Source organism: Mesoplodon densirostris, chromosome 6, assembly GCF_025265405.1.
Source record: "Mesoplodon densirostris isolate mMesDen1 chromosome 6, mMesDen1 primary haplotype, whole genome shotgun sequence".
Taxonomy (NCBI): Eukaryota; Metazoa; Chordata; class Mammalia; order Artiodactyla; family Ziphiidae; genus Mesoplodon; species Mesoplodon densirostris.
Window position 1 is genome coordinate 9,332,360 of NC_082666.1, and position 16,077 is coordinate 9,348,436.

Consider the following 16,077-nt stretch of genomic DNA (forward strand, 5'->3'; position numbering starts at 1 on the left):
CCTAAACTCACCCTTCCTTGTGTGATAAGACACTTGTTGGAGGTGCCAGGACCCGACCTCAGAATGTCCATGGGGCAGCAATCAGTGCACCCCCAGTCATGGTGGGGGGACTTCCCAGGATCACTGGGGCCCCACAGCAGCTACACCAGGACTCAGCCCTGGGCCTCCTCGCTCAACTGGTTCAACAAATTGAGAGGGAAATGCCGAATGAGAACTCCCTTGGCTCTATAGTATATCAATATAAAGACATTTTAAGCCACTTAGTTGTCAAAAACGAACGACAATGCAAATTTTAAAACTAAGAAAAACACAGGGGAAAAGTAGGAAATTAATACAAAAAGTCTACAAGGCAATTTTGGTTCTTAAAGAGACCATTCACATAAGAATAAGCAAAAGTAGCAAGCAAACACTTGTGAAAATATTGTTTTGCTAATAAATAATAAGTGAAAATTAAATAAAATTAGATAGTAAAACTAAATAAAAAGTGCAAAGCCTATGCTGGCAGGCCGGTGGAAAACAGGTACAAGCCGGTATCATTAGTGGCAACATGAATTGGTATTCCTGGAAGTTAATTTGGCAACAGAGGATAATAAAGCTTATCTTTATTGAGCCCATCCTCTGATCAAGGCACTGTGTACGGCAGGTACCTTAGGCGATTCAAAGATGAATTAAACACGGATCTTGCCCTCGAAGAAAGTAAGTAGCAAAGACATGAAGAAAACAGTAAATATCCCCCCCCATTTGAGGAAACTGAGGCCCAGGAGGCTGAAGTCATTTGCCCAGGGTCCCTCATTTGTAAGTGGCAGAGCCAGACTCCATATTAGGTGAGTCTGACTCCAAAGCCTAAGTTCTTCCCATGATGCCTGGTGCAGTCTGTCCTAACAGAGAGAAAGATGGGAACTCAGAAGCAGAATCGACCACTCCCCCTTTGGCTTCCCACCACTGTTACTGGCATTTGCTTACTCTCCTCCCTCCCTTCAACACATGTGTGCTGTGCCAGGCAGGTGAAAAGCAGTAAAGAAGGCAGATGGGGACCCTGACCTCCGACTGATTACAGCCACCCGCTAGACTGAGCTCCTTGTGGGTTCTTTTCCTAGGCTCATCTTTATATCCCAAAGCCTGCAGTGCCTACAGTAGACGCACATCCATTGTGGCTGACTGTGGAGAGGAGAGAGAGCTTGCTTCAGACTCACATCTAGGGATCAGAGGCTGTTTCACGCAGTCTTGAGCTCACCCTTGAAAGACACGGGGTGTGGATATTCAGAGTTGAGGGAAAGGGGCATTCAGGCCGGGAAAACAACAATGCAAATAGATGGAGTCCGAAAAGAAAGGAGCATGAAGACAGCACAGTAAGTGGCTCGGTCTGGGTAAAGCATGGGGTGCTTGAAGGTAAGAAGTCCGTTGCAGAGCAGGGGTCCCGAACTCCCGGGCCACAGACCGGCACCGGTCCTCAGCCTGTTAGGAACCGGGCCGCACAGCAGGAGGTGAGCGGCGGGCGGGCGAGCGAAGCTTCATCTGCCGCTGCCCATCGCTGGCATTGCCGCCTGAACCATCCTCCCCTCCCCCCGACAAAAACTGTCCTCCACGAAACAGGTCCCTGGTGCCGAAAAGCTTGGGGACCTCTGCTGTAGAGGAAGGTCGGGAGCAGGCTGTAGAGGACGTACGACCCAGCAGCCTCAAGTACTTGTAAATGTATCACAAGGAAATCATTCAAAATCTCTACATGTTCAAACTGATCTACAGATTCAACACCATTCCTATCAAAATCCCAGCTGGCTTCTTTGCAGAAATGGACTAATGTTAGAAGTCACATGGAAATTTGAGGGACCCAGAATAGCCAAAATCATCCTGACAAAGAAGAACAAAGTTGGAGGACTCACACCACTTGGTTTCAACACCTGCTACAAAGCTCCAGTAACCAAGACTGTGTGGTTCTGGCATAAGGAAAGGCATATATAGATCAATGGAAGAGAACTCGGAGACCAGAAACAAACCTTCATGCTTACAGTCAACTGGTATTCAACAAGGATGCTGAGACAATTCAACGGGGGAAAGAACAGTCTTTTCAACAAATGGTGCTGGAACAACTGGATACTCACATGCAAAAGGATACATTTGTTTAAATCAACTATACTTCAATAAAAAAATTTTTAAAAAAAGAATAAATCTGAACCCCTATCTTGCACCATTCACAAACTTTAACTCAAAATGCATCAAAGACATAAATGAAAGAGCTGAAACTATAAAACTCTTAGAAGAAAACACAGGCATAAATCTTGGTGACCTTGGATTTGGCAATGGTTTCTTGGGTATGATTCCAACAGCATGAGCAACAAATGAAAAAAAAAATAGATAAACGGAACTCCACCAAAATAAAAAACTTTTGTGTTTCGAAGGACAGCATCAAGAAAATGGAATAACTGTACATCAACTATACCTCAGTTTAAAAAAAGAAAAAAAAGTGAAATGAAACCCCACAGAATGGGAGAAAATTTTTGCAAATCATATAACTGATAAAGGACACATCGAGAATATATTAAAACATTTTTACAACTCAATCATAAAAAGAAAACCCAATTTTAAATGGGCAAAGAATTAGAATAGCCATTTCTCCAGAGAAAATTACAAATGGCTAATAAGCATATAAAAAAATGTTCAACATCATTAGCCATAAGGGAAACACAAATCAAAACCACAATGAGAGACCACTGCATACCAACTAAGATGGTGAGAATTAAAAAGAATGACAATAACAAGTGTTGAAGATGTGGAGAAACTGGAACCCTCAAACACTGCTGGCTGGAATGTAAAAGGGTATAGCTCCTTTGAGAAACAGTTTGGCAGTTTCTCAAAAAGTTAAATATAGAGTTACCATATGACCTAGCAATTCCACACTTAGGTATATACCCAAGAGCAATGAAAACATACGGTCACACAAAAGTTTGTGCATCAGTGTTCAAAGCAGCATTATTCATAATAACCCTAAGTGAAACAACCCAAATATCCATCAATTGAATGGATAAGCAAAATGGTATATCCATATAATAGAATGTTACTTGGCAATAAAAAAAGGAATGAAGTGCTGACATGCTACAACATGAACCTACCTTGACAACATTATGTTATGTGAAAGAAGCCAGACACAAAAGACTACAGATTATACAATTTCATTTATATGAAATGTTCAGAATAGGCAAATCTATACGGAAAGTAGATTAGTGGTTGCCTAGCGGGGTAGGGAGGTGAGGACTAGGGAGAAATGGAGAGTGATTGCTAACGGGTACAGTTTCTTTTGGGGTGATGAAATGTTCTAAAATTGATTGTGGTAAGGGTTGCACAGCTCTGCGAATATACTAAAAACCACTGGATTGTAACTTTAAATGGGTAAATTGTATGGTATGTGAATTATACCTCAAGAAAGCTGTTATCCCAAAGCTCCAATACATAAATATATAAAATCTATTGGTAAAAGTTGCTTAAACACATGCTTTTACAGAGTGGCACCATGGTTAAAAGTGTGGGGAGTCACGCTTGTGTGTGTAATCTAGTTATTCCCCCTCTTCTAGATGTGTAACCTTGGATAAGCTCTTTAATCCCTAAGTAGTTACTGTGCCTCATTTTTCTCATATGTGAAATGGGTATAATAATACCCATCTCCAAACAGGGGTCTTCTGAAGATTAAATGAGATCAGGTATGTAGAGCATTTAGCATACAGTAAAGACATACTAAATACCAACTATCACAATTATTAGCTAATACACGTCAGTAACAAACAAAAGTAGCCCAATGTCCAAAAGTGAGGAGAGTATTAAGAAAAGTAGGCTACACAATGGAATCCACTTGTTTCATTAAAATAACAGCTATGTGGGGGTCTGTGTAAATATGGAAAGTCTGGTCCATAAGAAATGCTTGCAAGAAAACAGCAAAAAAATAAATAAATAAATAAAAGTAGGTCCAAAATGGGGCTAACTATGGAAAAATAAAGTATGTGTGACAAAAAGTGAAATGCAGAGTTTCATAAATGGATCATGTGTCATAAAGAAAGGATTCTCTGTATTTGTTTTTTATTTACTGCATCACTGTTGTGGATATCCTAACATTGGTCATAAGTAATTTAAAATAAAACAAGTTATAGCACATCAAAATGAGGAGGCTCAACTACCCAGAGGTTTCCAGCTCTATTTAATAACTGGCGTGCACGACAAGAACCTCGAAGCGCCCCAGGATCCTGAAGAAGCTTCTGACGTGTCAGCCGCTCACTTCCCCTCTGTGTTGCTCAGGGATCAGAGTCTTCCCTCAATTTCGAATCCTGAGGACTCTAAGTTGCAGTCTTTCTGCTTCTGACTTTTCTTGTGTGCTCCAAGAGCCAAAAATGGGGATATTATTGCACTTGTGTTCCCTGTGTGCTTTTGGTTTTTTCCTTTTGCTTCTGGGTCTCATGCCAAGCTTGGCTTCAGCAGCACTGGAGAACGGGCTAAGGACAAACTATAACCGGTTTCACTGTCCCCTTCCTGAGTGAGCCGATTCAGCAGGGAGCACCGTTCTGCTCATTTACATGCCGCCACCCAGAACACTGAAAACTCCTTGGAGAACCAAGTCAGGCATATGTCAAAAGCCAGCAGGGTTTATTTGGGGCATGCAGTAAGGCCTCCTAAAATGTTTCCGAAGAGAAGTGCACATAAAAATGTCTAAAAATATACCTGGAGGAAGAAAATTCTCATCGTGACAAGAAGTAGTAAGGGGTGACTCACGTGTGTCTACCGTCTCCTGAATTGGGATGAAGCCGACAGGCAGAGTGTCCTTGATGTCGATGAGCTTCATGTCCACTAACACGTTCCCTAAATGGCTCTTGGGAAGAAAGAAAAGAGATACAGATGATTAATCTGAACACGCCTGTGGTGGGTTTGCCATTTTGGCTTCAAGATGCATATTTAACACAAGACTCGTGCAGCTTTACGACAGCAGGTTAATTAGAGTAGGTGTCATTTAATGTTCCCCAGCAGTTACACAGGGACTCTGGTGGCCCCCAGGGAGGAGTTTCATCTGCAGAACCTCAAAGCCACTCACTCAGATGTGGCCTTGGTTAGCGAGATGAGCCCTGAGCATCAGCTCTTGGGGCAGCAGGTTTATTAGAAAGAGCACCTTCCTGGGGTGGTCGCTGCACAGGGAGAGCTGCATCTCAGCCTAACAGAGAACCAATCACACTCCTAAGTGATCGCCAGTCTGCATATTGACACACATTTCAGTGGCTAGACACATTCTGTAAAACCCCACGAATCATAAACTAATACACAGTGAAAAGCCCTGCTGCCTGATATTACACATCTTCTAAAATGACACGCACAAGGGCCTCTTATAGCTTAGCTTCTACTTAGTGGTATGGTAGTGCACGGGGTCCACAGTGCGCAGTTTCCGTAACCAGTGCAAAAATATCTTTGAAGACAGCATGCCATCCTGTAATTCCAAGAGAGAATTCTCTGCAAACGCACTGGCACTCGCAGCCCACATTTCAAGTTGGAAACAAGCTCTAAAGCGATGTACCCTACAACTTAGATATGTGGGCCCACCTTGGAGATTTCATTAAATTCTTCAGTTAAAAAAAGAATGATGCCTTCTGATCCCAAATCTCTCCTGTCAGGATACTAGCAATGCACTTGGAATGCTCACCTTCCAGAAGCACCTCATCCCCACAAGTCCCCATGAGCACACTCTCAGTTTACCTGTTCTGCGTTCCCGGACGACCCCACCACCTTGCCCTGCACAGCAACTCCTCAGGCGTCCTGCTCAGAGAAGGGCGTGCCCCTCTGTCTCTGTGCCCCACCCCATCCTGCACAGTGCCAACACCATCCCTGAAAGCCAATTAGGGAATTCCTATCATCTAAACTCTACGCTATGTCCTCTCTCGGCACTCTCAATTTTCCTTCATATCAATTTATAATGACGTATTTGTGAGGTTTTTATTTAATATCTGCTTCCCCACTAGAGTTTGAGAGCCATGAGGACCAAAACTATCTCTGCTACTACTATATATCCAAGCCTAGCATAGATCTGGGCACAGAGTAGGTGCTCAATAATTATCTGCTGAATAAATTAATGTTTTTTGGTACATTTTTAACTGGGCGGGCCACTCAGAATCAGAAATCAAATTGGATTTGCTTGGATGATGAATCTAAACAATATCAATAGATATACTAAAAGTATAGTTAATAAATGCATTATAAACCAAAAGTACACAAATGAAATAAATTCTTGAAATTTAGCCATGAAGGTCAAAATGTCAAGTGTAAACTATGACCAGTGTTTTTTGGCACTGTGGTCACAAAACCGTTTCTCTAGAAATATGGTATTTGCTGAGGATTTAATATTATTACATTTCAGGTAGCTGGGTCTCAGGAAAACAATGCACAGACCAGCGCAGCAAGTGGAACATGGAACCCTCACTGATGCGGAATAAATCTCTGACTGTGGAGGAAGGGTCTGAACCATCAACCCAACTCGCAAGCATCAGCTGCTTTCAGAATCACCTGATCTAATCTATCATAATTTTTTTTCATGGCAGTGGCTTTTCCATGTCATCGCTGTTTTCTGCATTGAGAAATTAACAACTGGGTATGTTTTCCTGCCCCATAGATGGATGGGTGTTCATCAATATCCTTCTCAAATGTCTTCTACTTGACAAGTTGGGTTTTACAGAAGTCAACTGCAAACCACTTAGCGACCTCACACTCCACACTCCACAAATGTCCCTGATCATAAAACCAGAACATCAGTGGTGCAGCCATTAAAAAAAGCATGAAAAAACCCCTCCTGTGCATAGGGAATGGGAGCCTGCACTGTCTGAGCTTCCCGCAGCCCAAGTGTGGTCCCTCGGTGCGGGGCTGCCACTGCACCGGGTTTAATACAGCAAGTCTGCGACACCATTAGTTTTGCTTGTTCCTCTCCCCTCCCCCATCCTGTGCTCTCTTTCATTTCCTCCTCATAAATATGAAGAACGTATTCCCAATCCTTGTTGAGCAAATGATTCATGCCAAAAGCCCAATATGCACTGACTCAGGGTATTTATATTGTCTCTGGTAGCCAGTGTTTGCTAGTATACTGTAATTATTTTTGACAACCTTGCATTTAAGGTAGCCACAGATAACCAACTTAATATTCAAATGTTCATAAATTCTTCTGTTTAATATCCTCCCTACCTAATCTATGTACATTATTATTACAGGTAATGCAGAAAGTACAGGGCATGAAAAGTGCAATTAATCTCAATCCTTCCCCAGGAAGCAATGTCACTCCAAAGCCAGGTTTCTGTATTAATAGCATTATTGGGGGAAAGGAATTTAGGTTCCAGAGGAGCCTCCCCAGACTCCTACACAGGGAGTCTCAAGTCACCTAATTAAGAATCTGTCCAGTCTTGAGATTCCATATCCCTCCTTTGCAGTTGTAGAAAATCATGTCATGCAAAGTCTTGGCTCTGACAGCAGGGCCGGGATAGACCGGCTGTAACATTAAAATATGCCTTATTCCTGCTCTAATCCTGGGCTGGCAAGTGGGCCCCTGCCACTCCTTCAGCTGTATCCCTCTGGATCTCACTATAGGACCCATTCGTTCTTTTTCTGAAAATAAAATGCACCTAATTTCCTTACTGCCTCAAAAGAGGGGCAGAGGATTCTCCCACTGCCCTTGTCCTCATCTTACATCCCCTCATCACACCCACGTCTGCCCAGCCCTCATGGAGCAAGACACGCACAGTAGGCACTCAAGGAACATCTCCTGAACGTTCGACAAATGTTGACTAAATCGGTGTATTTTCTATCATCCACTTAACCCGTGACACCTAAACTTAACAAGCCCCAGTGACTTCTCTCCATCATTTTGAGACTTGTCATTGTCCCCACTCCAGGGGATCAGGGGCTCTTCTGGCCTAGAGTACCGACACCCCACAGCCTTCAAGGAAATGCAACAAAAACAGAAATCAGAAATGACCAATGAGATCGTAGCTGTCCTCTGTGACCACGGTCCTCTTCAGGAGGAGAGGCTGAGGCTGAGTGGAGACCAGGAGTGAACATATGAAACCACCAGGCAGAGTGAGGGTGTGAACGAGATGCTCAACCCTCAGGAGTTGGTCCTCACAGCCCTGAACAGCAGTGAACACACGGACCTTCTGCAGAAAGGGTAGCCAGTGGGCAGAAAAGAGGTGACAAAAGCTAAGAATATGGCTAGTTTCAAAAAAGGTTTAGGTAAGCTCCAGGGACAAAGGGGACAAGAGTGAACTGGATGTGGATGTGGACACAGGAGGGAAGGATGGCGCCAAGGGGGCACTAGCCCTAAGATCACGAGCCCCACGTCTGGAAGGGCAACCCAGCCTTCAGACCTGTTCCTGGGGTCTCCTCGGCTGCACCGTGACCTGAGGGACCTGCTCAGACCCACCGCAGGCTCACCTGCCAGGACGTTCCCCTACTCCACCAGAAACTCTGTTCTTTACAGCAAGCATGTATTACTCTCATCATTAGTGGGAAAAAATTAAAGCAATGAGTTCTCTCTGAGTATGTTAGGAATCATTTTCCTAACAAAGACTTACCAACAAACAACAGGAATGGCTGGTGGAAGAGAGTGCGGGCCAGAGAACTGTGTGACTGTCCACAGCCAGCAAATGCTGCAGGGACGCACGAGGACCGTGATAGGACCATGGGGCTGTGGGGTTTGTGATGGAGAGAAAGACCGTTGCCTTTCCCCTTCCATGCTTCTGAATGGGGATGTTTGAACCTGATTTTTTCTTTATAAATCATGAACATGTATTACTGTTATAAAAAAATTTATAAAAATAAATAAAAATATTTCCCACCCAATTTTTTTTTTTTTTTTTAGCATTCAGGCCCAAAATAAAATGTCGCCTTAAAAATGAAAATCTGACTCCTCTCTATTTGGAGTTAGGGAAGAAAGGTGGCCTTGGACAAGCATGAAAACTCCCTGGTGTCAGAAAGGAGCTAGTACTTCAAGAGCCTGTCTGAGGACAGAAGCGGCATATTTGCAGAGTGCCCAGGACAGGCCTCACACAGGGTGGACACTCACGAAAGCCACTTCTCTTTTTTCTAAGCCACCCATTAGAATACTTTGTTGGAAGAGCTTTAGTCGATGTCTTTAAAATTTCCTAATTTATGGGCTTAAGTATTAAAAACAACCCAGTAAAAGAAATCTGCCTGTGTGGTGGATACCTACCTGCAGAAACAATGAAATGTCATATGTCAGAGAGACTGGGGGAGAAAGTCAACAAGGCCATGTCTGGGGGAGGGGTGACCGTGTGGCATCCTTCTAGCTATGCTCCCATCTGTTGGTCAGCTTTAAATCCAGCTCCCCTGGAAGACACTTACCTCCGTACTACCCTGTGATTTGTTACCTGGAGGAAAGGCAGGCAGACAAGAGCCGTGAGAGAAATCTCCTAGTCTCCTTCGGAGAACACGTTTTAATGGAATTCACTGTACACTTGGGTATGTGGTTAATAATACTGTTAATAAATGAAACACAGCACAGGCTGCTGATTCTACCCCATTCACTAAAACCACAGATAAATTAACATAGTGATGAAACTAAACCACAACCAAAAAACGAGGAGATTTCAAACAGGAATGTAAATGACTTGTGCTCACTTAGCAAACAGAAAACCACTAAGACTTACATTTTCTTTAGAAAATGATCTTGTGAAGCAGAGGTATCTGGTAACCTTGGATTTAAATAAGCCGTCTTTCCAGAGGTCAGCATCCACACCATCTGCTGTCTGTGCAACCTACACCAAAGAGATGGAGAAAAGGACAGCAGGTGAGGCAGGATGCAGCGGAGGGCGTGTGAGCAGCTTCTTTGTACCTGCACCAATTAACTCCACCCTGGACTGGAGCGGCATCTCATTAGTCCATTTCATGAGGCCCTGGGAAGAGACATTCCAAGAGGGGTAAAGGGAGAGTGTGAAAAATAACAACTTCTAAAAATACTGTCCCTGGGGAAGCCATTGATTAAAGACACCCTGACAAAAGTGTTTCTAATGAGAAAAGAGCAAATTTTGTTGTCATGGACCAAGAAGGGATTGGAGAAGTCAGCAAATTAAGTTGCTCATTACCACTTACTCGGGGGACAGTACAGGGTGCAGAAAAAAGTCCAATGGGGCGTGAAATGCCACCTGAAAGGGGCACCGCCCGCCATGAGCCTGGCACGGCCTCCTGCTCCGTCCGGGACCCGGGCCGGCCAGGGGCTGCCGTCACCGGGACTCTGCTGGGCACTGGGGGGGAGGGGGGTAGTTGGGAGATGCACTGTTTCTTCTCGGCACAAGCTCTGTGAGTGGTAGTCAAGGTCGGAAACTGTAGCATGATAGGACAATTAAAAAAGACTCAGCTGCTTGTTTATAGTCTAAAGAGCCATCTCGTATTCAGCTGCAGAAATTTTCCTCTAAGCAGCATTCAAGGATGAAGCCAGCCTTGATTTGAGTCTTACAGGACCTGTGCGTGGGACTGCGGGGCTGCGGCTAGTGGGAAGAGTTCACAAGGACACGGGACAGGAGACGGAGGCCGGCCAGGATGCGGCGGCCGGCCAGGATGCAGCCTCCCCATTCTCTCCAAGATACTCGTTAACGGACCATCAGGGCCTGGGCTGATTCTTCCCTCAGCGGCCTAACAGGTCAGAGTATTAATCAACCTCCCACACCCTGGCTGGAACCCAACGGGGGACCACCCGGAAGACTGGGAGCAGCGCCCCTTTGGGGATGAGCTCTGCAGCCACCACCCCTGCCCCCGCCAGGGCACTCCGGGCATCTCCCTGCTCGTCCTTCTGAGGCTTAGACTTTGGGGAGCCGTCCTTGATCTGACAAGCTCCAGGCCGTTCTCACAAACTGCTGAAAGCACCTCCATTCTTTACACAAAATGGCCCTGATGCAGCCGCATCCCGTGTCCACACTGCCCAGCAGGCCCACGACCTCGGACTGTCACACACGCAGGGCAGGGGGGTGGGGGTGGCTCCACTGGGATGGTCCCAGAGCCCCGACGGCCATGCTCTCTTAGGGGCCTCTGGAAAGCCCAAAGGCCAACTGGCAAGAGAAAAATGCCTTCTTTCAAACCCAACGATTGTAAGTTAGCAAGTGCAACAAAGGGAAAAGAAACGTCCTTATTCTAAATACGCAGATAGGTTTGACCTGAAATCTGAAAGAGGAATGGTATGGGGACAATCTCAGGGAACGTCTACTCCAAGGATGTCACCCTCACAGAAAGAAACACGACGGAACAGGATCAGGCCTTGTCCGTACCTGCCCCCATGATGGTCATACATAAAGTTTCTCGGAAAACATGAAATTTGAAGCAGTGGCCCCAACTTCCCACTCCCATGGGTCCCTTTTGCTTTGTTTTCTCCCATGGGTTCCATGTTTGAAAGATTTTTGTTTCCCAAACTGTACTTTTATTGTATTTCCTCAGTTCTAAGATGTAGTCATTTGGGAATCACCCATGGATTTAAAGAACACTCCTTCAGGAAAAAAAGAAATGTCATATCAAAATGCACAAACCTATTTTAAGATGCATCCTGATTTCAGAACCATTAAAATGTGAAAAGATGCTATAGGAACAAAGAAATAAGGGAACCTATGTGGTTTCTCTATAATAAATGCATTATTTTTGATAAATTTTTAAAAACAGAGAGACTGCGGAACACTCAAAGGCTGGGACTCAGAAGGAAGAGAGCTGTGTCCAACCTCCCACGGAAAAGGCAGGCGGTTCAGAAGGGCTTTCCAGACTACTGGAAATTCCACCGAGGGGTGTTATGCACCCTAAATCAAGGCTATTGTTTCCAGGGTTTGAAAATGATGATTCCCTCCTCTCACCCACTGCTAGACTTTTCCCTTTTCTGAATGAGAAGACACCTTGGTAGGATAAAGAGGCCGGCGCAGGAGTGCAAAGGGAGAAAGCAGGCAGTGGACCCGCTCCTTCCTCAGAGGCCCCCTTCTCTCCTCATCGTGGCAGTTACAGTCCTCCAATCCGCTCCTGAGAAACATTCAACACAGAGAACCAAAGGCCCAGCTTTGCCCTGAGGCCACGACTCCTTTGCAATGAAGTGAAAATGTGTATCGTCCTCCAACCCCAGCCAAGGGGCGGTGTGGAGGGAGGTGAGGGTGAGAGAGGAGGAGGGAGAGAAAGAGAGGGGGCGGGGGAGTGTGTGTGTGTGTGTGTGTGTGTGCGCGCGTGCGTGTGTGCGTGTGTATGTGTGTGCGCGCGCGTGTGCAGAGCGCAGCTGCCCACAGCCTGGGGCCCGCAGGCCGGATCCACACTGGCGGCCGGCTCCACTGCTAAGCAGGGAGTGGGAAGGCCCGGGCCTGGCTCCCAGCCGGACTAGGGAAGTGGCCCCTGGTGTAACAGCCTGGGCCTTCGCAGCCCTGCCCTCCGTGGAGCGATAAGAAGTACCCAGAAGCTTCTTTACAACCCAGGCATGTAAAGGTGCTGACTAACCTAAACTCTTCCAATCCCAAGTTAGATGAGCTACAAGGTAAATGTGGCAGGTGGCTACACGGGCGCGCCTGCAGAAGTTCACGTCTAAACTCTGCCCTTGTGAGCTCAGTCCTGAGTCCTGGGATGGGAGGCTGCAGGGGGAGGAGGAAGAAGTGCTCTAGGCACAGCAGACCCCAACCTGACAGCCCAATGCTTAAGCAAGCCCCCTACCCTGAGGGCGCTGCGGGGACAGAGGGGAGAATGCATGAGACGCGCCTCAGTGCCCACTCAGGACCCCCACAAAGCCAGTGCCAACAGGTCTACTCTAAACATGAGGATGTCTGCTCTGACAGCAAAACGGATATTTAAAGTGATATCACACTACGTCAGGATTCGAAAAGCCCTGCACTGTCACATTGGGCTCAGCTCCAATCTCCGGTCCTGTGGGACTCCTTCCCCATCTCTGGGACTGGACCTGGTCTTCAGACGCAAATCAGGTACCTGTGTGATTAACGTTTACCTGCCCCTACTGCCCCGCCACTGGACTAAAAGCTCCACCAGGACGAGGACGATGCCTGATGGCCGTTTATCCCCTGCACTAAGCATACTGCCTGATACATATGGGCTCCACCAAAACTTGCTGAAGGAATGAATGAAAGAATCAGCCAGTCAATCTGGAGCAAAGCGTGAAGAACCAAGGACCCTGCCGACTCCTGGAGTAAGGTAATAAGAATGCTAAAAAATGAAATTTCCAGGACTTAATCCCTTGAACTGAGTGTATGTATCCGCTTCAAAATCACCACTCTGAGGCCACATCCCCATTTCAACAATAAGGCCACTTATTCTTTCGGTTCTTATTTGTACCCTGCCTTGTTCCCCAATGACTAGAATATGTCCAATGCTGCTGCTGGCTGCAGCGCCCCCAGAGTGTCTGTCACAGGGCTTCACACACACACACACTCTTCTCTCACACACTCACACTCACATACCCTCCCTCTCTTTCTCGCATCTTCTCCGGTACAGGAGCTGCCTCTGCGGAGGAGTAGGTGGGCAGTGACAGGATGGACACATGGGTTTCTCTCTCTTCTCTGCCAATATTCTTCTAAGATGACAATCAAAGTGGAGGAAGTACTGGGGCCACTAAAATAAAGAGCAAGAGAGGAGTACAACACGAGAGAGAGGCCATTGGATGTGTGGAGGTCTGGGAAGTGAAAGGTCTGGGGTGTAGCAGAGTGGAGGGGGTGACGGGCACCCCGAGCCACCAGATACCCCTGGGATGAGGGTGGAGGGCCTGGAGGTGGGTGGGTGCGAGTTTAGGGCTGAGACAGGCAGACGGGAACAGGCCTATAAACAAAGCCATTAGACTCCCAGATCCCTACCCCTGTTTCAGAAGTATTTTCTACAGAAACAGGACCAGTAAGGTTCAGGGCTCCGGAACACCAGACTGATGGGGAAGGAGGTGAAGGAGGAAGTAAGACTCCAGGGTGAAAGCAGGGGGTAACTATGCACAGTGAACGGTGACTGAATGGTGGCCCCCTCCAGGCTCAGCCTCCTTCCTGCTTCTGGCACCTCGGCAGCCAGGTGTACCCTCTAAATGCTGGAAATTAAAGGATGCATCTCTGGAGAAACTAAAGAGTTCCAGAGAGAGGACCAGCACCCACAGGCTCTGTGGCCTCCTGTTACAGAGGCCAGCTCCCTGCTGCATCACCCACTGTGCAGCCCACAGGTCATCAGGCCTTACCCCACCGCGGGGCTCCGACCCCAGGAGCTAGGGCCTCACTCTTACCTGACAACAAAGGGTCACCAGGCATTGGGGGGAGTCTCAAATATGAAAGACAGGGCCCAAATTATTAGGAAAAGGGGAACTTGAAAATAGTACAGATAATATGAGAAAACAGTGAAGGCTAAGGAACAACCAACCAAATCTATAGTTAATATCTTCAGAAGGATGAGTGACTACATTGCAACCACCAAACAAGAACAGAATATTGTGAAAAACATTTTAAAAGGAACAATTTAAGACAACGTAAAGAGCTGAGACATAAAAAACTTACAGCTAAAATAAAAAATTCAAAAAATATATTGGAAGAGAAAGTTGAGGAAATCTTCCAGAAAGTAAAACACAAAGATGAAGCGGTTAACTAGAGGGGAAAAAAACTTAGAAAACTGAAGAATCAATACAACATCCAATTAATGAAATTTCCAGAAAGAGAAATAAAAAATGGAACAAAAGGTGAGCCTCCACCTTCAAGAGGTCCTGAGAGTTCTAGCACAGTGAATAAAAAAGCCCCACCCCAAAGCAAAGCAATGGAGAGTCCTACCAAATTTGGGATGAAGAAACCATCTTTAAAACTTCCAGAGCGAAAGAATAGGCCACGTGCAGAGGAATGGAATCAGAATGCATCAGACTTCTCACCAGCAACACTGGAAACTAAGAGAACAACCTCTTCAAAATTCCAAGGAATTCTGGAATTCTCCACCTAAACCAACATCAAGTAAGCATGAAGGTAGGATAAAGACCTTTGCAGACGCGCAACAATTTACTAAATTCATCCCCTGCCCACCCTTGAACCTACAGGAGGATGCATCAGCACGGCTGGGGATTAAATCAATAAAGAGGAAACCCTGAGATCCAGGAACAGATCCCACACAGGACAGCCAGGGGACGGCGGTAGCACGTCCGTAGGGCAGGGCCTGGACAGGAGGGAAAGGAGAGAAGGTCGTGGAACAAAGAGAGATGCGGCCGTCTCTGAGGGAGGAGGGAGTATGGCACTGTACTCCAGCACTGGGAAGAGATACAGACGGGCACGTGACGGACGTACTGGAGCAGTTACAAAATTAAAAACAGAGGCGTAAAGCTGTTTGAAAACATCATTTAGTAACTAGCTTGAAAATTTTAAAGAAAAATGTTAAATTCTTGTATAAAAATCAGTAGGCACCTAGACAATAAAGCAAATGAAAGAAACAAGTCAAGAACTAATTCCGAGAAAAGGAAAGGGTTACAAGAAAGAGACTCTAGTCCTGGTGCATTACTTGATTCAGTGGTACCCAATGTTTACATGTGTAAACACTGCCCACTAATTTACCAAAAATTGTGATACTGCCTGATAGGGGGAGATTATGAGAAAACTACACGTGAGGATAGGTAGATCAAGAAATAAGCAGTATAGGGCTTCCCTGGTGGCGCAGTGGTTGAGAGTCCGTCTGCCGATGCAGGGGACATGGGTTCGTGCCCCGGTCCGGGAAGATCCCACATTTCGGAGCGGCTGGGCCCGTGAGCCATGGCCGCTGAGCCTGCGCGTCCGGAGCCTGTGCTCCACAACGGGAGAGGCCACAACAGTGAGAGGCCCTCGTACCGAGGAAAAAAAAAAAAAGAAATAATTAGTATAAACACATTATTTAGAAATATGGAGATGAAGTACCAGAAATGAAAAAATCTAAAAGAGTTGAAAGTAACTGCCTCTGTGGAGTGAAAAATGGAGAGCGGGCAGGGACATTGCTGGGGGCAGCTATATTTTCTTATAAGCCTTTTAGTACTCTGATTTTTTAACCTGTACGTGTATCACTTTGTTAAAAAGAAAAACAAATTTTAATTTTAAAAAATCAGAGAGCTGGGAAAATGTC

General features: G+C 45.9%; 1 protein-coding gene across 1 annotated transcript in view; it reads right to left on the reverse strand.

Moving 5' to 3' along the window:
* Positions 1-16,077, reverse strand: part of MVB12B (multivesicular body subunit 12B) — a 194,288-nt gene that overhangs the window by 120,642 nt on the left and 57,569 nt on the right. Inside the window, 2 exon segments of the mRNA XM_060100447.1 lie at positions 4,753-4,849; positions 9,672-9,779. Coding sequence (XP_059956430.1) covers positions 4,753-4,849; positions 9,672-9,779 — 205 coding nt within the window.